Here is a 26,536-nt window from a genome sequence, read left to right as displayed (position 1 = left end):
AAACCTGCCAAATACTTAGAACAGATGATTCTCATTGCAGTTTCTTACTGTGTTTAAAACATGTTCTATAGTCTACAACCAAGTATGAACCCCTCTAATTGGAACACAAGAAATAGGTTAATCCAGTCTTCCTGTCTGTCACAATCAACATGAGACTGATGTTGAACTCCATCCTCACTGGATTGAGGTTTCATTCATATCATAAAGCTCCAAAATAGCTGAGACAAAGACATAGTGTTTTCATGCAGGATCATCATCATAAAAGCACAGAAATAATCCGAAATATTAATCCTCCTGCTGCCTACACATGTGTCTATTGACTAACACCCCACCGTGTCCTTATTTTTAACCACTGATACTAATACATTAGGTTTACCAAAAACTGGGTTAATACTTAACAAAATCTTCTTTTCATTCATTTAAAGGCTGATCCATTTTCCAAATGAATCTGTTTTTTTGTGTTAAGGGAAAATTTGGCACTAAATGTAATGTCAGTGTCAATTGAAGTGATAAATTTGTCGGTTTGTGCTATATTGACCAAGAAAGCTGAGTTCTCCTGCTGCAAAATCTGTTCTTCCTTCATCCAGTGATATCACTTCCATACACGTGTGTTGTCTTAGACTGACTCGCTTTAACTTGGCGCACCAACCCAGCACCATTACAACATGACTACCCACTTGAACATGTGTCTTAAACCATAAAATGGTGAGTAAACATTTATTTTCCTATAAATTCTTCACAATAAAATTCCCCTGTTATTTTTTATTTAAAAGCGTTTATTTTAAAGCAGCAAAATCAGGAAATGTTGGTCTCTCATTGGCAGTAACTTAACATGAAACATGAACCAGTAACCCAGTGAAGGGCAGGTCAGGCTTGCTTTGGCTCCACTCCAGAGATGGTCCATCTTGGGTGCGACTCAGCACAGCTCAACATGATAAAAACTGATAATGGAAATGCAAATTAGCACAGTCTGATTTGACTCTACATGGCCAGAAGTGCCAATGGAAAAGATGCAAGTGATGTTGTTGGATGCAAGAAGAATTACAGGCTATTTCAGTTTGGACTCTGTCTCTGGATGTCCAGAGGGCGTGTTAGATGAATGTTTTTGTCATCTAACCCTATGTTTTGGCCAATGACTTAATAGCTACAGGCTAGGATAGTGATGCATGGCAACATGAGCATGGACATCCTGGTACTGTCCCCACGGCTCTGCAAAGAAGAGAACAACTGTTGTTAAATATAAGCAATCACTTATATACAACCACCACTATCAACACTGGCTGGACATCCATGTTGAAGGGGCTTTAAGGAGTTATTCAGGGCTGCAAGTCATGATTATTTTCATTACTGATAAGTCTCTTGATTATTTTCTCAATTAATTGAAAAGTTGTTGGTCCATAAAAAGTCAGATCATGGCAAAAAAAATGTTGATCACTGTTATTTCAAATGTCTTGTTTTGTCCACAACCCAAAGTTTACTGTCAGAGAGAAGTTTTGGAAGCTTTTGGAACGTGAGGCACTAAAATCTGCAACCAAATTCCATAATAACCCACTTTTTCTTTCTTTCTTGCACACTAGTTTCCTTTTTTGTCCTCTCCGTGTCCTGTAGGCGGGTCATATTATGTCTACACACCTCATGTGTGCTAAAAACCTGCAAACAGACACTGACATACTGTAAACAGTCGCCTGCTGGGAGTTTCTCCTTCTATTTCCCTGCAGGAAGTGCGTAGCCCTGCCTACACTGCTCTCCTCTGGCTGTCGTGTGCTTCCCTGGGCCCGGCTGCCTCTCTGCTGCCTGGACCGTGCTGCAGAGAAAAGGCCCTCAGAGCTCCAGGCCTCCAGACGGCTCTCCTGGAGGTGCCACACTCGCCACAGCCCAGCTCCATCTCCCTCCCTCACACACACACACACACACGCACTCGCTCGCAACATTCAAGCCAAACCAGAGCTACCTACAGTAGCACTCTTGTTATGCCATGATGCTTTTTATATCATGTGTGCCAGTGGGCCATTTCACTCAGGGCCTCTTGACTACAACCGCTTACATGGCAAGAAAAGGAGTCTGTTCGTCAGCCTTGTTTTGATCGCCAGCTGAGAGCCACTCTGACCACTTTTACACATACTGATTCTGAGCTACTGCGCAGAGTTAAATATAAACTCAAATTACTCTTTCACACTTGCCAAATCTAAATGCTGCACTCTAGCTTGTGACATACCTTCTGCAGACCTGTTGCTCTCACAGTGAGATATTCACCCACGTCCTCGTGCAGCCACTCTGTATACAACATGTGGATACATGTGTTATCAATCTGCCAGGCTTCTTCTCAGAAAGGAAAGGTTTTCCACCGCAATTATACCAGAACAAAGTCCAGTTGAGCAGAACAGGGTTAACTCGCTGCTGACACTTACCAGCTGTCAAATGAAACTTAATTTTCTACATTCAAGCGCATCAAAATGTAGTAGAATTAGCTGTATTGCACAATTATGTTGCATATTCTAATGTTTGTGGCACTGGCCTGTGGCAGTGGTGGAATGTAACTAAGTACATGTACTCTATTACTGTAGTTAAGTTCAAGTTCAAGGTTCTTGTATTTTACTTTCATTTTAAGTTATTTCATACTCCACTACATCTCAGAAGAAAATATTGCATTTTTTACTCCACTACATGTCAGACATCTTTAGTTACTGGTCCAGTTAAAACCAAATGTGTTGATTTTGAATGTTTGTGATAAATTGAAGGATGAAGTGTTCCTTTATGGGTTAAGAAAATAAATTCTTCTCCTTCTTAGGCTAAATAAACTATTTTAAAGCCTCTTGGATTAGCTGGAAATTGCATCGTCATGTCACCATGAAAAGTTGAATTTTTAGAGATGCATGGTTCTCACACACCAATGATTCAACACAGGTTGAGCTTATAGAATATGATGCATTGATGTAAATTAAACTACTTAACAGCAGGGAAAAGTTTTTACTTGAGGTTATGACAGTAATGTCTTCAAATAAATACTTACAAAATAAAATACTATGGATCTAAAATAAACTGTTTTCAAAATATGACTTTTCAAAAAAAAAAGTTGTCTTGCCCCCAATGAGCTGTAAGTAGCTGTAAACCACATTGGTGCTTCTCTATATGCTAGCTGCAAGGTAATGGTGGACATCTCCCGGGAAAATAATCATTAATATTCATTATTTTTGTAAATGCACATTTAGACTGACCTGCTTGTTCCTCTCAGCCCGCAGGGACGTCAATGTCATTTTGTCGTGCCAACTCAAATGCCAGTTCACAACATTTCATGGTGGTTAGACTGTGAAAAAAATTGCAGCTAGATTTTTTTTATATATGGTCTATAAGCTGTGTCTCAATGTCTTCTTCATCTTCATCGGGATTTGATAGGCATGTCCTGGTTTCTGGCCTAAAATCAAACATTTCACATAATTTTGGAGTTAAAATGTAAGAATGCCATATAGAAGTAAAATAATACGTATACTCCTACATTATTATTACTTATAATAATAATAATAAAACAAGCAGGAATGAGTTGAGCCAATGGCCTTTTTGGTTCAAATTGCCCCACTCCCACCAGTCTAACAATCTTTTATCACCCAGCAGTTTAGAGCTAACACCATGACAACAATGTAGCTTCATATTGTGACTTTCCAAAGTGACATGTTGGAGATTTCTTTCAAAATAGTCTGTTATTGTTCAGACACAACAATCATCACATGGTAAGTGAAATGGATGACTACAAAAGTGTTTGGTCACATGACCAGTTTTTTCAATGGTTGTCCAGAAACAAGGGGTGGCTAAACTTCCCCACAGGCTCAACTGATAATGCTCTCCCCTAAATACAGACGTTTAAATTAGATCATGTTTAAACATCTACAGCAGTAAAATGTGATATACAAAGGAATGAAATTTACTTTTCATACTTAATGTGCAATTTCTCACACTTATGCTTGAACAGAAGGATTCTGAATGTAGTGGAGAATTTTCAGTGTGCTATTATTGCTTGTATTTAATGATTTGAACACTTCATCCACCACTGGTGTGTAGTGAAAACTGTGTATCCCCTAAACGTAAACAAAGGAAAATCAGCCTTGTCTTTAACATGACCACTGTGCATATCTGAGTTTATCCAAATGGGTTTTGAAAGGTTTTTATAAGATCGAGGGTGGAGGAATTTCTCAGCCCGCAGAGGAGGACGTAATCCATCCAACTTGTGTTAAAATGTCAACATCACCAACGAGGTTTTCACATGCCAACAGGAACTAGCATCTGGATTTTTTACACAAGTTTGGACACTAAGACGGAGGAAACATCAGCTTCATGAAAAGTAATAAATGAGCGTAAACAGACTGAGTGGATGTACTGTACAGTGTGTGATGATGAAGGACACACACCCAGCAGCACACTGAGAGAGGTACAGCACTATGTAATGCCTTGGCCTCCCGGTGACGGCCCCGTGCCAGCTCTGCTCTGCTCTGCTCTGCTGCTGCCAAACAAGACCACAACATGGGCCTCTCTCTGCCTCAGCAGCAAGCCCTCTACTATTACAGCCACGCATGGCTGACCCCAGGCCTACCAGCTGTTCACAGGCACCGTAAATCTCACTTTGGTGCTTTTTTTTTTACAGCAGACCTCAGACCAGCTGTACTGTCACTGTCAATAAAAGACTGCACTTTACAGGACACTGAGGGGAAACATGCATGCCACTATAATGATAACATCAGTCAAATGATTGCCCCAAATGATTGCCTTTTTACTGGCTCAAGTAACAGTCGTTCATTGCAGGAGGCTTTTGTTGGAGTTATTATCTCTGCCAGGTGTAACCCTGGAGGGGATCATGCGATCATGTGTGTGTGCGACCAACAGACCTACTGGATCCATCTGCCTATTTTCTTGTGTCGTATTTGGAAGCTACAAAAGTACTGAGAGCTGAACACACAGACAAGGCAAACGGGTATTCTTGCAATAGGAAAATGGTCAACCGCCCACATTTAGCAGGCTCATCTATGTTTAAAAATCCTGCATAAACAATCTAATTTTGCAAGAAGGGTATAACACTCAAGGATGAACTGACTGGATGTTGGTGGTCAAAGGTCACAGCAACCTACAAAACATGTTTTTGGCCATTACTCAAGAATTCATACACGAAATATGACATAATTTCAAACAAAGGTCTAATAGGATACTAGCAGGGCAGGACAGTAACCATGTAATAATTACATGTAATTAAATAAAAAAAATGTATAAATGTAATTGTAATAGGTTGGTGGTTAGAAAATCTTTTCAGGTTGCTTAGCAGAGATGCGCACTCTACTGGGTGATGTCTTCTAGTTCTCTCTTTCTTTTTCTTCTTTTTGATTCTTCCCTTTTTCTTTTTCATGGCAAGCTTGCCTGCAAACTACTCAAAAGACATTTGTTCCATGTTGGTCGTGTTACAGATCTGCTTAGAACTGTAGTATTTTAAAGCCTGGATATCATCCTGGGAACACGTAGTTGAAATGGTACACTGTGCATGATTCAAGTGTAGCTCTTGGATAAAATACTGTGTTTTTGTATGAGAGCCGATAAACACTCGAGATGACAGAAAGTGTCATTCAGGCTTTTCTCTCCTCGGCTGAAACATGCTGTGGTGGAGAAAATGACACTTCTCGTTTAGGTCAGGATCACAAACCATGAAATACACACACACACATACATACACACACGATGACGCCAGCTCCTCTAGTCTGGTGTCTGCCAGAGTGTGAAATCACACACACTTCTGAGCCCTGTTCAGTGTGTGACATTACACTCGTATTTCATGTGGTATTTTTGACAAAAGGAACTGAGGCCATGGTGAGGCCACTGCAAAAATCCGAAAAGGCAAAAGCAAGTTACAGTGGTGTGTTTCCTCTACAGCTTTAATCTAGAGCAGTAATTAACACTATTTTAGGCAGCGGTAGACAAACTTAGTGGTTAGATCGTTTTCTTACAGTACATAAAAGTAGTAGTTAAATTCCAGCAGTACGATCTTAATTAAAGGTAGAATCAGTACGATCTGGGTAACTTGGTTTGGTTGGTTAGTTTAGTTTTTGTTGTCTTACATTTACACACATTCACACACCTCAACACTACAAACACTACTGATGAACTGACTTACATACTTACTTAAAATAGTTTCCCTGATAAAGTTTGTGTTACTTTAAAGAGTTGTGAGTTGTCTCCATGTTTTGTCCTTAATTTGAGCCAGGTTGTGACAAAATGACAAAAAAAAATTACATTTCCTTGAAAAACACTGAAATGCTTAAGTACCTCAAATGTGTAATTAATTACAGTACTAGAATAAATGCACTTTTTTACATTCCAACACTTTTCACTGTTTGCAGTTTTTATGTTTTCTTGTGGAAAGCAAATGGATCATTTCCTGGAGCAAACAAAATCCATTACACCAAAAACTTGTAGTCAAAGTGAAGGATTAACAGTCAAGACAAACCAAGTTGTGTTCATAATGAGCTTTTTATTTAAAAGCACATGTATTAGAGCTAAGTACATTTAGCAGAAAAAACAGCATTGCAACTATGTCTTTTGTACAAAAAAACGAGACAATAGAAAAATACTAATATTGAATTTTAATACAATTGTGGGTGTATTTGTGTTTGAATGCATATTACAAACGTAACTATTACAATCTACAATAGTTTAGTTATCTAGATACAAAAATCTGTCAATCGATGCTTTTTAAGCAGCATTTTGTAAAGAACACAGGTCTGTAATCATAGTGGATATATCTAAACATGTTAAGAAACAATATCTTACAGAGTTAATTTTAGTGATCTATACATTATTTATATATTTATAAAAAGAGTGTGAAAACGGCTTGGTGAAATGATAGGACGGACTATACGATGAGAAAGATGTGCAACATGGCGGTGTGTGTTGTTGGAGGAGGATATCTGAGTAGGCTGTAAATAAAAAGGGTTTCTGTATCTGTACAACTGTTAGTGATTATACAGGACAGGCTATAAACATACAAGGTTAAAGATGCTTCTTAGCAGAGAATAAAAATATTAGATCCACAGTTTTTATAACGTTCACCTGCTCTCTCACTCTCTGACACACAGTGGGACACAAACGCACACATGCACACTTGGCACAGCTGACAGTGTGTGTGTTTCATAACACACACATAGTTTATCAAGAGGGGGTTCCTTTTCACAGGGCACAGCGCTCACACATATGTACACACACATTCAAACACACGCACACAAGATGTACATGTACAAGCACAAGCGTACCCACACAAGCACAAGAGTATAGGACACACACACAGACACACACACTGAGAGACAAACATCCATCGCCAATGAGTGATTGGGCGGGTGAGAGCCCCTCCCTGCCAGCGGAAAGAGCCCAAATCATCCCAAAAAAAAAATAATGTGCCAGCTTAGCTGTAAATCATCACCCTCTTTCCACGGTGACAGACCGCACCCCTTCACTCTGCCCCACCCGTCCCCTTCCTATTCAGGAAGGCAAACAGATGGCCCCAACACCAGGCAGCGGCATGGCACAGCCACGCCTCTTGTACAGGTGCTGGGAGGCTGGGAGATCTGCCTCCCTCCTTCCACAGAAAATATCCCCCCTTTACTACAACTAACCCTCAAGAAATGCAACATCCCGGGTTTGGGCCGCGCTGAGAGTCCACCGCAAAAAGCTTGACATGCTGATCAGGAGACAGAGGTGTATGAGGTCGGAGGGCTTCACTGAAGACACAGTTTATTGGGGTACTGATGTCTTGCCAATCAGTCATACAGGACTGCTCTGAAACCTGTTATAAAAGCCCAAGCCCAGGTTCAGGGTTACAGTGATCAAAGCCATGCTATGCTAACTGTATCCTGCCTGAGTATGAGGTCTTGCGGACCACCACACGGGGCTTGGTCAGCTTCAAGGAGTTCATATATCTGTCTCATGGATGTCAGCATTGTCAAGTTTTCTTTCAGTAAGACATCTCAGGCAGCGAGTGGTGATAATGGACAATGAACTTAAAAAACAGTGCTATAAGTTATATTTTTCTATACTGTTAATATTTCTATGCTGCTAGTTATTGCAGTAATATCCTTCCCGTAGCTAAGGAAGTTGTTGTCCTACGGCGTTCCAAGGCCACAGAGAGTTCAGAGAGGAAGCGTCGCTGGACATAACTCTCTCCCTAGGCAGGGGGTTTGTCTTTTTTTTTTTTTCTCCTTTTGTCTCTTTTCTTCATTTGTTTTTCTTCACAAGTGTTTCCCCCTTTGTGTGGTTACACTTCCATCAAACCTCCACACCCTCAGCTCTGCCTGTCAAGTCATCAATTTCTTAATTTGTCTTTTTAGCTTCCAATTCTGTACTGTTTGTGCTCAAAACGATGGGCTCAAATGTTAATTAGTAGTTAAAATAATAGTAAATAATAAGTCTGGATAGTGAGAGTGGACTCTGCTGTGCAAATCTCAAATCTGACACCCTAGACCACAAAGCACCTCGCTGGGCACTGCAAAGAGGGAGGAGGATGCCGTTTGAGAAGCAGCTACAGTCTCTCGTCGCTACATTCTACTGTCCGATGGGAGGTGAGCAGCGCTGTGATTGGCTCCTCGGTCACAGCAAGACGACGCGGCCTCTCTCACACCATGTTGTGGTGGTTGTTTCTCTCGATGATGTCCGATGAAGGGAGCAGCTCCTTCTTGATGGGGGAGGGCGGGGGCGTGGCCGGCTTCACCCTGGGCTTAAACAGGTCTGACACGTAGAACACCTGGTGGACACACAGAGGAAGAGGGAGGTGAGGAGACAGGAGGAGATATCCCTAACTACATAAAGATTGGATCTAACTTACGTGTGTTCAGCTCTTTAATTCAAATGCAAATACATCATAATGGAGGTCATGTTACTGTTGTCATTTGAATAGAACATGTAAAACCTATCTCTGTTGATTTGCCTATGCCAGGCAACTTAACCAAGGTTTCTGAAGTCTGTTCCTGAGGCAAACTTATTAAATAACCACCATAGGTCTCTTCTTCAGCTACAAGGCTGGGCTCAAACTTTTCTCTTCTAGCAGCAGTCAAACTTCCTTCACAAGAAATTTAATGCAATTGGCTCATCCCCTGTCCTGCCTTATTTGGCCCTGTGCTCTTGTTTTCTTTATCCCTAACCCTAAGCAGATCTTAACCATTGCACTGTCATGTTATAAAACATAATTAGTTTGAACAGCATGCATGAAAAAACAACACATAGATATATCGCAAGAGTAAGTGTGAGAGAAAGTGACATATTGTACACAGTCACTTCAGTTTTCTGATATATGATATAGTGCTATATCATATATCATAAATTATCAGAGCACTTTTCATATAGAACAGGTCTAAACGGTACCTTTTATAATGTTATTCACTGAGACCCAATTGGTCCCACCATGAGCAAGCAATAAGGCGATAAGATCTTATGTTAGCTAATGTTAACAAAACACTAGCTAACTGGATAGCTAACTGAAAGGACCAGTGTGTAGGATTTAGTGGCATCTGGAAGAGACTCTACTGTGGCCACAAAAGGACACACTCCCTCTGTAGACATAAACACACTAACTCTTAAATTCACGTAAATCTTGCATGCTGGCCCTTTAAGATATTACTATTTTACAGCGACAACATCTTTAAACCATCTTCAGAATTTGGTTTTCTTTTCAACATAGCCTGGAAAATAGCTCAGTACAGTTAACAGGACATGAGAAAGTTGACCGAGGTTCCAAGATAGGCAAGACTTAGGAAGGGTCAACTGTGCAACTGAAAAATGATCAAAAATGTTGACTCAAAAACTAATTTCAGATTAATTTAATACTAGATGCACCTCTTAACTGGATGTGGGAACACTCTGGATGAATCACGGCAGGTGTGTGAAGATGTGAATATGCTCCCACATGTTAATGTGTCTGCAAGGGAGCTGTGAGCTGGCAAGAGGTGTAATTATGAGTGCTGCATTGCCTCATAATGCCATGATAAGAACCTCCCCATTACCTCCCTTTGCCACACTTTATACAATCCCAAACTAGCAGCACTGAGTAATCTGTCTGAAGGAAGTGATGTTAGTATAGCTCACCATAAACTGACAATCAAAGTTAGTGAACCGTGACTAATCTATTAAATGATGCCAGCAGGGGTGAATTTGCTTTTTACATCAGCTGTGAGGTCAGTCTGGCAAAAGAAAAGAGAACAAAGGGGGAAAAAATGAAAGAAATCTCTTCCAGAGATCGCTATGACATCATATGTCAAACAGGAAAATGGGCAGGGGTGGACAGGAAGTGGGACCATGGAAACTACTGTCCACTGTAAGAGTGGATTACCGTTTCCACTTACAGGGTCTAGGGTCACTCATGAGCAACAGTGGCTTCAGCTGCACACTAACACACACAAATAACACACATCATTGGCAGGCGCAGCAGCTTTCCCTTCTGTGCTGCCAGTCGAGGGCGAGCAGAGGGCCTGTGCCAGCGAGACGAGGAGGGAGGGCTTAGGGGAAAAGCTGCCATTCAACGCTAAACTCTGAGATAGAGAGGCCTCTGTGCAGCCACGCTTCGGAGGAAAACAATATGGGCAACTCTCACTGGAGAAAATACATGGTGTTTGCATACGGGAATGTCCTTGGGTGAAAAACATCTAATAGTGGCCAGTTCAGCATTAATCTTTTGTTGTTTTCTGGACAAAGTGGTCTACATACACTCGGTGATCTAAGACTGTCTCATTCTGAGTAGTCGGCTCACAAAGGCCTTCTCTTTTATTACAGTTTGACATTTACTGACCAAAATGACCTTCACTAGTGACCTTTGACTGATGGGTGACATCACACATAGATACCTTCATCACACACAGCAGCTCTCACAGCTTTAAAAGAGCTCTTTGTCTCTACGGGCATTCAGAAACTAATGTGACCATTCATTCATTCATTCACTTGAGCACTGTCTTTATATTACATATGATATAATTAGGGGAGTGTAGAGAGATATGATGTGGACTGATATCTGAGAATCACCCGAGCCGTCATGGGAAACATCCCGGGCTCATTTCCCACCAGGAACTCTGTGTCCAATCACAGCAGGCCTTGTGTGCTGCATCACCTAACCACCAACGTATCGCTCCTAAACCTGCCATGTTGGAAGGTTTATCAGGACCTCACCACTTCCTGTGTATGATACACACACACACACACACACACACACACACACACACACACACACACACACACACACACAAAGCCTCCAAGCCTTTTGTATTGAGTGAGGCAGACTCAGCAGTTAGACTCACAAAAAACTCTTTAAAGGCATATACATATATACATAAACTGCTTTACCTGACATGTTATCAGGATTAACGCTAATAAATAACTTTCGTAACTAACCTGGGTCACTCTTCATGGACAGCAACTAATGGTTACAATTAATACCATATTACAAGTAACATGAGCAAAAACAATTGTTAGGCTAAAGGCTATTAGCCAAACTTTTACTTTCATCCACCATGTTTTTACATATGTGAAGTCAATAGACAACATGTGATAAAAATTTTCCTAGACTTTCCAAGTTGTTGTTTTGACTTGACGGGGCGTTCACATAAATTTTCCCTGTTACAAACTCATTTTTTCATTTATTCTGACACCACATGAATGCAGGATAAGGGTATAATTGACTTAGAAGAAGTGTTTTTATTAGTGTCTTAATAACCTTTATAATACTCTTTACTATTCCAAATCACAATTGATTCAAAGAAACTGACTCACGCAGGAGGTGAGTGCACCAGCTTGCAGGAACTGTGAATGTCTTGAAAAGACACCGCTAGACCCTCTTTGCGTGTCAAGAAATACAATGTTGAATTTGTTTGCACGCACAGGAAACCAACTATGAACATATTTCCAGCCTAACCACACACTTGTTAAAAGTGCACTCAAACCAATGTAGGTCAGAGGATGTCAGATTGAATATATGACACATAACTGAAAAAACTGTGGGCTTGTCAATGCTAACGTGTCACATGGCCAATTGTATCTATGTATAAGTTAAAAAAAATAGTAATAGTAATAATAACACTGTAAAAGAAAACTATTTATTTTAAGTTAAAAAAGTTGCGGCTGCCTTAAAATATTTAGTTGACTGAATTTAAAAAGTCATGTTGTAGTTGTAATTTAGTAAAGATTCAAAACAAATTATTTGATATTAATTCAGCTGTATTTGAGAAAACATGATTAGATATTAAGTTGAACCAACAACTCTTCAGTTAAACATAGAAAGTTTACATGTTATAGACTTGAATAAATATAACTAGGAGACTAAGAGATTAGTTAATTCCAATAACTTCCTCTGTCATTTTTTTTCAGTGAACTGTAAGTGTTAATCTGTGATGTGCTACATAGAACTCTGAATTTAGACACTTGAGTTGTGTGTGTGGAGTGATAAAAGGTGACTTCCTGTTTCACTGATGAGTTCACTGACCACACAGATGGTGTTTCATTATTTGGGTATGTGAAGTGTGATCTACTGCGGAGATAGGATCCTCTTGCCCCCTCTTCCTTCAATGCCTGACCCCACTCCTCTCCACTGTGACAATGAACTTCGAAAAACAAACGAGCGCTGCCCCGGCTTTCTCCCTGACAGCTGCTTCCTGCTAGACTCTGTCCTCTTGACCTTTATTACCACACATGATGAAAACTAGGTCAATGTGTCTGATAGAAAGTACCAGGTAGGACAGACAGGCCACTTCCTGTTGTGGCTCCTCGATTTTCTTAAGTCTGGAGTGTTGCATTGTATCCGACTGTTCACCATCAAATGTGAGGACAGACAAAGAGATTTAAAGCAGAAATGAACTTACAAAAGAGGCAAAAAGGCCACAGTCTAACACGTCACTACATATGAATGTGTTCATTCTTGCCCCAGGTTTGCGTTGTTCATTTACTGGCACTTGATGGGGGTGCACAGGGATTAAAGAGGTAACTGTAGCCTGGGGAAACCTGGAAAAGCACTGACAATAAAGTCATGGAACAACACACTTCTCTGCAGACAATTACTGAAATGTATTTGGAAAGGAAGATACTTTTCCACAAGGCCATAACACCCATCATGTGATACTCAGAACAATTGTTCACAATCGCACACTCGGGACTGACATGCAAATCCACTAACTCATCCAATGTGTTCTTTTGTTCTTCGAGTCGGACAAGTGCACCATCAGTGTTAAGAGGCTGCCCGTTTCATGCATGTGCACAAGCTCAGGCTGGATTAATGGACCACATTACCCAGGCTACTATGGGGCTCTTAAATATCAACATCATGAAAACTTCTTATGAAAATGATGGGTTACAGACAAAGTACTCCAATAACAAAGCTGCTACTACAACCAATGGGAAAAGCTAAAAAAAAAAAAAAAAACCTCAAAACCACTGTCATGCTGTTACAGTCTGTGTTTTCACCAACCTTCAAAGACAAACTGAAGTCATGCATTAGACAGCAATAATTGCACATGAAAGGAGTATGTAGTTGATCTAAGCAGAGACATTTAAAAAACTGTTTTGAGTGTGAAAAATTAACCCTTGGTTTCAAAGTGTGAACTACTGCCTTTATTCTTACATTTCAAACTGCATCATATCAAAGGAATAATGATGGAGCCTGCCCACTTGTTAACTTAAAGGGATAGCTCAGATTATTTGAAGTGGGGTTGTATGAGGTACTCATCCATAGTCAGTGCATTAACCACAATAGATGGCAGTAGGCATGCCTCCAATTTGTAGAAGCACAGAGGAGCACCAGCAACAAAACTAAGCAATGTACTGATAAAGACACACATAGTACACAACAAAAGGTATTCTAAACACTTAAAAAGATCTACTTAAAAAAATTAGATCTAACAAATCGAGTTCAAGTGTATTCACCGCTTTACTTTGCCATCAGAAAGCCTTTTCTGACTGGATACCGCCATTTCATAAGGCAAATATTTCTCTCTCCAAACCAACCAAACTTCATAGGCAAAAACAGTCATTTTACTTCGCACAAAACGGGATGTGCAGCCTTGATCTGTTATTTTGTTTGTGTTATTGTGTGACTTTGGTGAATCTGAACTAGTCTTTTAAAATATAGAAGTCACACAATAACACAAGCAAACTAACCAGTTGAGGCAGTGGTAAACTGGCAACTCCCGAATTTTACAAAATAAAATGAATGATTTGCCTATAGAGTTTGGTTGTTTTGGAGAGAGTGTTATTTGGCTTATATAATGGCTGTTTCCCATCAGAAGGCTGTCTGACAGCAAAGCAGTACAAATATTCTAAATATAGCTAACTGATGTTGATTTTTTTTAGGCTGACCTTTTTATAAGTTGCACAAATATGTTTTGTTGTGGACCCTGTCGACAACTGTACATAGTTTTGCTTCCTGCTAGTACTCTTCTCTGCTTCTTCTAACTGAGGGTGTGCCAACCGGATCTTACTTTTGGTAATACACTGACTATTGATAAGTACCTGATACAACCTCACAAATAATGTGAACTATATATTTAAAAGACACTCTGATATGATTCACATGACATGAAGAGTGAAATTTTTAGTTTTCCATTTCAAACTTCACGTCTAAAAGAATAATGTCAGAACCTGTGCACTAGTTAGCTTAAGATCTAGAGATGTTCACACTTTGATTTAGTACTTTCTGCAGGCCTTTCTGAGGCACACACATACATACAGGCTCCATACCTCATCTGTCCTGCCTCCACTCATCTCCTGTCAGGTCCTTTCTGCTCCGCTGCTTATTGAGTGGCTGAAACAGCCGAGCTAAAGTACTCACAGATGTGTGTTTCTACTGAGGCTGGGCAAATCAGAAAGGGCGTCAAGGATTGTTGTAAAACTAACCTCACAGCCTTGATCGGCAGGGGTTTGACTACGAAAGTGTGTGTAGTGTGTACGCCTGTGGATGTGAACAGAATGTCTGTCTGTGTGTGTGTTAATCTGTCTTTCTGAGGGTTGTGGAATAGCCGAGTTGGATTAAACCCATGCTCATCCTGAGCCAAGATGTAGACAAGGCTCCTCTCTCCTGTCATTTCCCTCCCTTCACTCCTCCTGCCAGATCTGCCCATTCAGAGGTCGGGCTCATAAACTGAACATATTTCTGCAAACATTCTTTTTTTTTCCCTTTGTCAAAGCTGATGTCGTCCAGGAGCTACACCCAGCTGGAGGAGCACTGTTTTTGCCAGAGCGTTCCAGTCTATTGTTACTCGCTGATGCTTCATTTTGGATCCTTCAACAATCCTGGCATTCAAGGACCCTGGTGTGCTTGTGTGTGTGTGTGTGTGTGTATGTGTGTGTGTGTGAGAAAGTGTGTGAGTGTGCATGTGCATTTTAGCTCTGCCAAGGTCTGCCTCGGCGCCACTACTAAGTTCTTGTTGAATTTTATGAATCTAATCCTTTCCACGTTCATGATTTGGATCATGCAGAAAGGTAAGGGTGGTTTCTTGTGTGTGTGTGTGTGTGTGTGTGTGTGTGTGTGTGTGTGTGTGTGTGTGTGTGTGTGTGTGTGTGTGTGTGCAAGTGTGCATGAGTGTGTCTTTCCATACTTTTCCCAGAGGCAGCAGAGTTTAGCAGTAGCCTGCTGTGCTGATAGAACCAGAGCCGCCAAATAAAAAACCCAAAATAATTAACAGCCTCATTCCTGTTTCAAAGGCTAATCCTCTCCCTCTCTCTTTTTACACTCCTTTCGTTTTCCTCTTTGACCCGAATTCAATTTTCCTTGGCTCCATGTAGCTTAGTGTAATGATGAGGGTTACGAAAATCATCTGGCAACTGCTGCCGTGATATGTCACAAAAGTAGTGTATGGATTAACAGTCCCATGCAGACACACACACTCACTCCTGAACAAGGGCCTGGCTCCAAGCAATGTGTTATTCATTAAAGGGAATCAGATTCTCTAGACTTCAGTGCCAGCTTCATTTCTCTTTTTTAGTAAAAGCAGATAGGAGAAAAAGTGTAAAGGGACCTATGTGGTGGCAAACTTTATTTGAAGTTTGTTCTGTCTGAAGGAACCCCAATAGTCAATTATCGAAAGTATTAAAGGTGAAATATGTAAGACTCTAGCATTCAAAAATGAGTAACACACCCAAATAGTGGGTTGGAGCTATAGACAGTATATCAAATAGGTTGAATCCCTATTAAACATCTACTCCTTCTAAAAGATTATTAATCATAATAATCATGAACATTCTCCATCAATTTTAATTAATTTAAAACTGTCTCAGAATTTCAGCATAGAACATTCTGAGCTGTAACACTGTCAGAGAAGCGAGCATTTCAACTTAAACAGTAAATATAGAGCATATTTCTCCTTTAAGTTGCATAGAGATGTGTGCATTCATCCTTGTCTCTCATATTTTAATACAGTTTGCATGTCTGGGTGTGCCTAGTTAAGTTGAATTTATGTGTTGTGGCGTGTGACACTCACTATGCAGTAGGCCACCAGGGCTCCCTGCACAAATCCTGCCAGGACGTCAGTCGGGTGATGCTTGTGGTCGGAGACACGTGATAGGCCGGTGTAAAAGGCCATCATCAACAGGGTGAACTGGAGCAGCGGGCGGAGGAGACGAGCGCCGCGCCATGTAAACCTGGACTGGAGATAGAACTGGAAAGAGAGAGAAAGCAGAAAGAAGAGATTAACATACAGATAGGGTTATTTCTTTTCTTCACGCAAAAGGATTTAATATACACACAAACCCTTTAAAGGGATAGTTCAGATCAGTTCAGTAGTTAGTGCATTGGCTACAATAAATTCCAGCGGGGTCAGCAGCAAAATGTACTTAAGCAACTTTAAAAAAGGTCCACCTAAAATAAAATAAGCAATAATAATAAGTGTATGCTATTGTGAGAATATTTTCCCCACTTTACTTTGCCATCAAACAGCCTTTTCTGATGAAAATCAGTAATTTTGCCTTGAAGAACACAGGGGTTGCTGGTGTACCACTGCACTGATCTGTTAGTTCTTTGTGTGATTTTGGTGAATCTGAGATATCCTTCTCAAACACTGAAGTCACACAATAACACAAAAAAATAAATCAACACAGCAGTAGACCAACTGGCATCTACTGTAGATAATAGAGTGACCATTAATAAGTACCTCATACAGCCACAAAGGATTTTCGAGGTTGCGTGATGTAAATTATATCTGTATCATGTGTTTGATGGCACATTTTCATAAGTCATTTAAACATAGAACATGTTTTGCACTGAATATTTAAACCCTCACCTGCAGTGTGTGTATGTCTGTATTATTACAGTCTGAGAGGTCTAGACTGAATCAAAGTGGGCAGGCTGGCCAAATCCGCAAAGAAACACATACCTTCTTCCACAACACACACACACACACACACACACACACACACACACACACTGGACTGCCTGAGACCCGGACATGACTGATTCATGGTTCAACATCCCAGCTGTAAAAACAGTACAACCACAGAGAGCCACTGGAATACACACACATACACACATATACTATATGGATACTCTGCCATGAATGTTTCAGCACTTTGTTGGGATGAACTCTCTACCCTTTATTAGAGTAAATAGGAGACAAAGCGGATGCACCCTCTGCTCCACGTGCAGCCAAAAACCACTTCTGGGTCAAGATAAAGACTGAGAAGAGCCAAAACAGGAACAGCTAAGTCCAAGGTCACGTTCTGTCGCTCTGACAAGTGTAAATACACACACAGCCTGTCTTTTTATCCATCTACATGCACAGTGGTGAGATCACCCCAGTTTCCTCAAACATCCTGTGTTTCTGCACCACTCATACCCTTAACTTCCTGTCTCTCACACCCAGAGACAGAGGGGCATGGAGTGGAGGGTGGGGGGGGCTCAGCCAAGGTCTAAACCTCCAGACTTGTGTCTTATAATAATCAGCCAGGCTAACAATACCTACACAGTCACGGTGCCTCCCAGCAACCCCCCACCCACTACGAGCTCCTGTAGGTGTGGATGTAAAGCTCCTTCGCACTTCCTCTACGACACTCCATCATTGTTCTTCTCCTCACGGAAGCGGAGGAAGCAATCCCTCCCATCCCTTCCAGTTTTGTTCTCTCTTCCCTGGCAGGGATGTTTAGAAATCAAGCTTCCTCGGCAGTGGTTCTCAGGTAGCGAGCAATGACTACTGATAAGTACTTTTGTCTGACGTCCTGTAGCCATGAGCTCCACATCCTAGAAACCCTTCGCCCAACTTTAAGCAAGCTTGGAGAAAGAATGAGCACTTAGCCAAAACAAAGAGTTACAGTGACCTGCCAGTCAGCTTGGCCCTATCACACTGAAGGCCACTGAGGAAACCCAAATAACCTGACAAATCCAGATTTAGTAAAGGCATATACACATGAAGTCATGATAAGCAACTGAGAGGTTAATGACCTCCTGAAATCTCAACATGCATCCCCTCCTTTTTAAATCCAGCTCAGACGTAAAGGTGAAATATATTACACCCTACTGGAACGAGTTGTTTCCCTTCTGCCCAGACTGGAAGCTCCGGCAGGTTGCCTGCAGGTTGCATGGACACTGAACAGAAGTAGTATAAACAGAACCAACAGGTGCCCGTGCACACATTTGTTTGAGTATAATCAAGCCATGAACCTACACAAGTGCAACATTATACTTTGACGACTTTTTGTGTTCTACGCTGTAGTTGATCAGCCTTTTATAACACTGTCAATGTTAAGTTAAGCCTGTTATCCTGAAAACAAAAGCCCACTGCTCAGAAAATACACACTCTGGAGTTCAGTGACTGCCTGTCTTACTGCATTAACATTTTGCTAAATTTAAGACTTACAAACACCCACTTCTTCTAAAAGATTATTAATGACTTCATATGACTCATAAACAGACACTTACTTATCTGACATTCTGCATTAATTTGAGTTCTATGTAAAGTGAATAAATATTAAACGGGCAGTGTGTGGAATCACAAACAAAAACAGACGTTCTGCACCAGAATAAACGTTTCAAAGGAGAACATGCTGGCTGTAACACTGTTGTCAAAGAAGTCAGTAATTCAACTTAGCATGTTTCCTTAATCTCTGATGACATATTGTGACCTTTTTATGATTTACTAAAGTAAATGATTTACAAATTTGTCCTTTAAATAGACTGCCTTTCTGACCCCAGCAGGCCCTTCCAGAAATTTGCTGTGTGTCTGATCTAAGGAAAACAACAGTAAAACACAACAACAAAAGGATTCCCAGCAGATTCCCATGACAGAGGGAGACAAGAGCGACACAAAGTCTGGTGGTTTTTTAAGGAATCCAGCTCATTGCAGTAACATCTTCTTCCTCAGTCTTTCTCGCTCTGACTCATAGTCAGTGTTAAATAAAAGAAAACACAACAAAGTGGGAAAGAATGAGAACGAGGGTGCATTTTATACATGAGCCCCCTGCCCTTACTCTCATCTGGTTCACACCATGTTCTGAGACAAAACATAGCTGTGGTTAAGATCAGTTAGATCATAAACAAACATATTGTGTTTTATTTAACCAACAACATGGTATATGCCTCAGTGATAGCAGGAACAAATAACCCACAGAAATGACGCAGTCCTCTGCTACTGGTGAGTTCGTGCACAGAGATGTGTGCACATCAGACTAAACAAAAGATAGCTCAGTAGGATGCATCAATGCACACACGCTTCATCTGCGCCGGAGCTGTAAAGTGTGCCATGTGGTCTGTGCCAGTTAACTGTGTGCCATCTCACGACACGGTCACAGGCGCAACGCTCGGCAGGAAACAAAGTGCTTCAAAATCACAGAGTGTCAATTGCGGTGTGTGTGGGGGGGTGACAGACACACTGTGGAAATGACACTTTCACCCTGGTGAGGAACCAAGGAGCAAAGACAACAAACCCAAGAAAGACAGGATCCGTATTTGTCTGAGTTTGTGGGAGATGCTTTGTTGAGGACAAAACAAACATGTTTTTGCCAGAACTGTACTGCAGAGAGCGGCTCTTCAGATATGATGCATCCATTGCAGAAGTGAACAGTTGATTCAGTAAAGGAGTGATATGTAGCAATTGTACATTGAATTGTACATTCAAATAGTGAGTTGGAGAAATATATTAAATAAGTTGAATCTCTATTTATCATAAAATCTATGGTTGAAGCGAGTTGTTTCCAGATCAGGCAGGCTGCAGCAACACTGCAGGAGCAGTGCAAAATTGAGCGTGAAATTATAATTTGTTTTTTTTGTTATTTATCATTTAAAGGCTATGGGGTGAGATGAGAAGGTCACTACTTCTCTCCCTTCTGATTCATCAAAAAATATTGATTAGCTGGAGGCCAGAAACTGCTTTCATGTACTGGCTACATGCAGTTCAACTTGCAGAGTAAGTCTGTCCTCATCTTCTATTCATTTTACAGCCCTCCCTTTTAATACTAAGATATTTTATTATCTGGAAACCCAGATTTTTACTGGCTATGCAATTACACTTACAGAGAATCTTTTACTTATTTTTCTTTAAATTTCTGTTGCTTATAACATCTTAGGGAGGACACATAAGAAAAAGAAGAGATCTAATTTAAGGAGACGTTACGAGAGTGGGAGGTTCTGTGAGTGAAAACATGATGTCACATGACTGGTTCTCAGCTGGCAAAAACAAAAAAATGCTGAAGATTCCTTTTTCCACTAGGAATGCCTCTGCTGTGGGCTTTGTTTCAGGCTGGTTTTGTATTCCAAAACATCGAGTACAAACTGTTCATCCAGTCCACCACTGACTCTCCTCTGTTTTGCACCAGCCTCCTCTGGCGACGGTCCTGAGCTCGCCGCAGTTGGAACACTGGTCTTGGACTAGTGTGTCACTCTGTGGTCTGGACGCATCTCCGTTCCCTCTCTGCTTTTTCCCTTGCTTTTTATTCACTCTCATCTCTTTTCCTCCGCCTGACCAGAGCGCAGCTGTAGGTTCACCGAGAGGCTGGGAAATACCCTCAGCCAGCTCTCGCTGCATGACAATACGGTACAAAACAGCAGAACTTCAACTGTCAGCCCACCGTGAGAACCAAGACCACCTTGTAACCAAGCTCAAGCCAGTGAGACCCAAAACACTGACTCTCTTCTCCCTTCTTCAAAGGAAGACGGGGAGGAGATGACTGGAGAACTATAAGCTGGTGTGTGTGTGTGTGTGTGTGTGTGTGTGTGTGTGTGTGTGTGTGTGTGTGTGTGTGTGTGTGTGTGTGTGTTTGAAGCATGAAATGTCTCTAGGGTGCTAAGCCCCACCCGACACCCACAACAGGTGGAGTAAGAGGGAGCGATTGAGGGGAATGCCAGAGAGCAGGAAGTGCACACACAGCTGCTCTAAAACAACAGGTGGAGTGCATCATCCATCTCTCGGAGGAGTAAAAAGGAGAATGAACCTCTTCATAAACTGAGTGTGGAGGACCGGGAGGAGGAGAAGTGGATAACAACAATGTTTTGCTTTTCCTCCAGACGGTGAATCCCTAAATCGCAGCCCAACCTTCTTTCCATGACTCCCTCTTCAATCTGTAAAGCATTGTTTGTGTGTGGCACTCAGCGTGTGTGTGCTTGCATGTCAGTGTGCTGTGATGTGTAAAAGATTTTAATAGTTACTTACAGCCAGGTAGAGCATGGTAAACATTGAAAAAGAGGCATGTCCTGAGAAGAAGGATTTCCTGTGAAGGAAAAGATTATCTTTGGTCAGTTTACTGTAGAATATGGTCAGAATAATAACCAAATTACAATAAGACGACCTTTATAAATGATTTATGAATGGTTTATAATTAGTCTGTAAACACTTATTAATAAATAATTTATTTAAATTATTCTTATTCTTTGGAGTATATACACTGTATATTGTGTGTATATGTATTGGTGTTTATACAAACCTGGCCTCCTGTACATCACTCTCATCACCTCTGCAGGTATAGTTGGTGATGTATCCCAGTGAACAGTTGATGGTGGAGAAATCTGGATTACACACATCTAAGAAGTGTGGCCTCATACGACCCACAGACACCTTGGCAATGTCTGTGAATGACTGGCTGACGGCACATCCAAAGAGAAACACACCCATCTGCAAGATGACACGTTCATGATGAGGCATATTATCAGTGGAGATGATGATGACTCATCATAAGCTAAGCCCTGTCCCCTTTACTTACTGTCACTGTCTGCCAGGTTTTTCTGTTCACAAACGGCACTTATGCAGTTTACAATGGTAATGGTGGACATATTTAACAAACCTGATTTTGGACGGACGAAGACAAAAGCAGGTTTCTCACATCTGGGCTGCAACTGCTGTTTTTGTGGCTGAAGTAACTAAACTGTGAATGTTTTCGGCTCATTTAAAATGTAGAACCCTGTAAATGCGTCTACACTTGATGGCTGTGAACATTTGCTAAAAAACTAAAGCTAAAGCTAACATGCCTCACACAAAAAGTCAGCATCATCACTAGATGAAGATCTGGAGGACGTGGAAATAGGTAAAATTAATGCTTCACTGCTCATATTTTGGAACAGTATGTTTTACTTTGAACATTGTAAGAGAAACGGCTTTTAGGATGAGGACTAACAATGGTGTTTGGCAAATGCTGACTAGCGCTTCCTTCCAAATCTAATAGAGCAGGATGGAGCTTCTAATGTTAGCCTAAACTCTGATAATGTTCAGGATGGGCCCTCAGACACTGATGAAATACTAAACAGTGACGCTGCTTCTGAACAGAGCTGCTCTAAACCTAACCTGTAATCCACCAAATAATGTTGGATGAAATGCTCCTTGGCTTTAGAATTCACATCAGGTTACAACTGTAGATTGTGAAATAGTAAGCATGCTAATAACTGCAGGTTATGTTAGCAGATTAACATACTGTTCAATCCATTCCTTACACTTTTGCATTTGTATTTTTGAGTTTTTGTGAGGGTAAAGAAAATTAAAACATCATCCAGTCTCCCTATATATGGAGTACACATACACGTACACAGCCCCATTCACATTGCTTCAATGTGTGGAACAAATGAAGGCCTGACAGGGGAGGGCTTTAACTAACAGTCAGCCATATATGTAATAATCTGGACATTTCTAAAAGTATGCTTACAGACTAACTGACCTGTTTGTAGAGGGCTGCGACATAAGGATTCCCGACAAAAGACTTGGTTCCCTCATGTAGTTGGTGAATCCTGAAGCATTCTCCAATCACAATCTAAAAGAACAGATCGTTTTATGAGATAAAAAGATGACACTGATCACAAATACAAGACAAATTCTAGCTATATGATGCTGCTGAGTCCTACAGTCATACAGTTTAGATTCAGATAAAAAAAACGTTGACGTTTGAGTGTGTTTCATGCAGGAAATCTAATTTCAGTCCAGACTGAAGTCACAGATTGAGAAGAAAGGATGTGTAAAAACAGAAATGAGTGACAGAGTGAGTCAGACTCACACACAGACAACATATATAGTAGAATGAGCATGGCCTGCCTTTCCCTCAGGCAGTTTTGATGTTATTAATGTTATTAATGAGTGGTGATGCTTTGCTCAATGATATGATGGCGCCTTTCATTTGAAATATGGAGGATAATGAGAGGTTGAAGGCAAAGGGAAAAGAAAAACATGAGAACTTAAAGACTGGGTCAAAATCTCAGTCACTGACCTGACTGAGGGGGATTTATATCAGGGCAGTGGTCTGCTATAAGGCTTAAGTCAAGTGGGCTAGTTCTGAATTCTGTTATTCCAGCCAGGCACTTTTAAGTAGACTTGGGGCCCATGGAAAGACCTCGTCTGCACTGAAGGGGCTTACACCGAGCCAACCCTCGAGGCACGGACATGTCAATCACATTTGAACCACCTGGGGTATCTGACTGACGGACCGGCTGCTCGCCACCGCTAACCACATCTCCCTTTCCTTCCTATTTCCACACAAGGCCTCACTCTTTGGCCAACCTTCTCACCGAGTCTTTCAGGAAAATATTTACCTGCCAGCAGACAGTACTGTGAATGTGAATAGCATTAGGACTCCGAATGTGTGCACATCTGCAGTCTCAGCTGGTGTTTCCCAGGCATCCAATCAAGTCAATACAGATATGTAATGTTTGTGTATTTGCACGTATTGTGTTTGAAGTGTTAGGCTTGATAAACACACATATCCTGACTGTTTGGTGGGCAGCTGTCAGGCTCACAGCCAGGAGAAACAAACACAGCGGTGTATTAGTGTGAGTGTGTGTGCTATCAACGTATTGTTCTGATCTGAGTTTAAGATTAGAACCACAGGAGGCCGATACAGGCCAGAGGAGTTTATTTGGGTAGTTAGCATTTGCATTCAAACCTCTCCTCCTCTTTTCTACCTCCCTGTCTTGGTTTATTCCTCTGTGTCTCATTTTAAGGCCCTCTGACCAGAGCTAGAGGGCTAAATAGGTGCCTGATGGGTTTATTTGGATCATCAATGCGTATGCCTCAAGGGACAGTTCATCTAAAATCAAAAATATGTATTTTTTGTCTTAACTGCAGTGAGACTTATCCATCTAGATTGTTTTGTCTTGAGTTGGCAGGTTTGGGAGATGCTGGCCTTAGAGATGCCTGCTTTTTCTCAAGTATAATGGGACTAAATAGAACTTGGGTTGTGGTAGTCAAAGCGCCAAAAAAAATACATTTGAAAACCTCAAGAGCAAGATCTCTTTCCACAAATATTGAGCCAGTAATTCAAGATAATCCACAGACCTTGTTGTGATCAGTTTCATGGATTAACTATTTTCTTTCAATGGTAGAATCTACCAGAACTACTTTCTTTATAGAGGAACCATTAAGCTGCATTAAACCTACATTAAAATTCTCACAACCACGTCTGTGATTTATCTTGAGTAACCGAGTCATGATTTCTGGAAACAGTACACGGTCGATAGCTCCAAAACTCGGCATCTCACACCGCACCACACACTCAATCTTGGATAAATAGCGCCACAGGTAAAAGGAAAAATATGTCATTTTAATTTTGGGTGGAACTGTCCCTTTAAAGAACTCTATCTCGCTATTGGTCATTCTTTTTCTCACAGTGGAGACGTGGCCTGTCAGACACTGATATGTTTGACCAGCAGTGCTGTTGGGATTTCCCAAGCAGTGAAGATAAACAAGAGGCCCAACTGGAATCTGCTACCAGTGCATGTATATGCGTGCATATATGTGTGTGTGTGTGCGCCCGCGTGAGTGAGCGTGCACGTGTGTGCGTTAAAGGAATGGTGTCGGCACGGCAGTAGACGCCACTAATGGAACACAGCTGTGTTAGACACGCCAGCTTTGCCCACACGTGAACATGTGAGGCAACTAACTAACACAAGCTCCTGGTTCCAATAAGCAGAGGAGCTGAGCTGGTACAGTGTGTGTGTGTGTGTGTGTGTGTGTGTGTGTGTGTGTGTGTGTGTGTGTGTGTGTGTGTGTGTGTGTGTGTGTGTATGTGTGTGTGTGTGTGCCCACCACACTGATGGTGAGGAGACGGGGTTGAAGCGACGTCCCAGTCTGGGAACTTATAAGACGGCTGTGCCGCTAAAGAGTCTGGGGGCTGTAAAGATCATCTAGCCTGACCACGTGGCACTAATTGACGTACCCATACCCCACCGCATGTCATTATTACATGTTTCCACTAACCCTGGCCCCCCCTCACCCAGTGTGCTGGTACTAAACTGCAGCTATTCCCCTCTGGAGCAGGAGTCAAGTCATGGGAATGAAGACTTCACGCTAACTGGTCAGACCCCTCAGGCTACGAGTGCGGGCATGGGAGAGAGCACTGAAACATTCACCCGGGGTAATGTGCAGGGCACAGAGGGCACGGAGTGGGGTTGCACGGATACGAGTGGGAGGTAACAGAGTGGACCAAGAACTTGTAAAATCTCTTTGGTCTTTGGCATGCATGCGTCAGCACCCGCACATAAACACACACTTCCTAATGTCGCTTGGGGGGCCTCTCTTGCTACCACTGACTCGCTTAGCGAAGTAATAAAAACAGGCCGTTACAAATGGCTTGGATGACTCATGGATGATGTACGGTAGAATAAAGTGTGACGAAGAAAACATGGTAAGATGAAAAGGGTAGGACATATAGAGCACATTTAGAGCAAAAGACTGGAGTATTTTAGAAAATACTGCATGATAAGAAATCACTCAAACGTTTTGATCAAAGGTAAAATCTGGAACTTTTCATGTGGATGTCCCGTCATTGTGGATGGTAAATTTAGACAAATGAAGCAATAAAATCCTCAGTGTGTGCTTTACTGACTGAGAAAACTTTCTTTTCCTGTTCACAGAGCTGTGCAGCAGTATCTACATGTACCAGGATGCATTGTGGGCAAGCTTGTCATCCCACCCCCATGTTGCTGTGCATCATCACCCCAGCCTAAAGCTATTACTTTGTTGGTCAAAACATAGCGTTAGATGAAAAAACTACTCATCTAGGATTTAATTTTTATGTTGTAAAACTGCTTTGAGAGGAAAAATACCAAGGCACTGAAACATAAAACTAACGAGCTGAAACAGACAACTTC

The 26,536-nt window shown here is 41.4% G+C and overlaps 1 protein-coding gene across 2 annotated transcripts in view; it reads right to left on the bottom strand.

The window, feature by feature from the left end:
* Positions 1–6,482: 6,482 nt before the first annotated feature.
* Positions 6,483–26,536, bottom strand: part of plpp3 (phospholipid phosphatase 3) — a 41,260-nt gene continuing 21,206 nt past the window's right edge. For both annotated transcript variants that reach the window (XM_084722710.1, XM_084722709.1), the window contains exons 3-7: positions 23,116–23,208; positions 21,895–22,082; positions 21,624–21,681; positions 16,470–16,646; positions 6,483–8,764 (exon numbers count right to left, since the gene is read on the bottom strand). In XM_084722710.1, the coding sequence (XP_084578836.1) occupies positions 8,636–8,764; positions 16,470–16,646; positions 21,624–21,681; positions 21,895–22,082; positions 23,116–23,208 (645 nt within the window). In that variant the 3' untranslated portion in view covers positions 6,483–8,635. The remainder of the gene's footprint in view (positions 8,765–16,469; positions 16,647–21,623; positions 21,682–21,894; positions 22,083–23,115; positions 23,209–26,536) is intronic.

Source organism: Lutjanus erythropterus, chromosome 7 (genome assembly GCF_056507025.1).
Source record: "Lutjanus erythropterus isolate fLutEry1 chromosome 7, fLutEry1.hap2, whole genome shotgun sequence".
Classification (NCBI taxonomy): domain Eukaryota; kingdom Metazoa; phylum Chordata; class Actinopteri; order Lutjaniformes; family Lutjanidae; genus Lutjanus; species Lutjanus erythropterus.
This window is presented reverse-complemented; position numbering and strand designations above follow the sequence as displayed.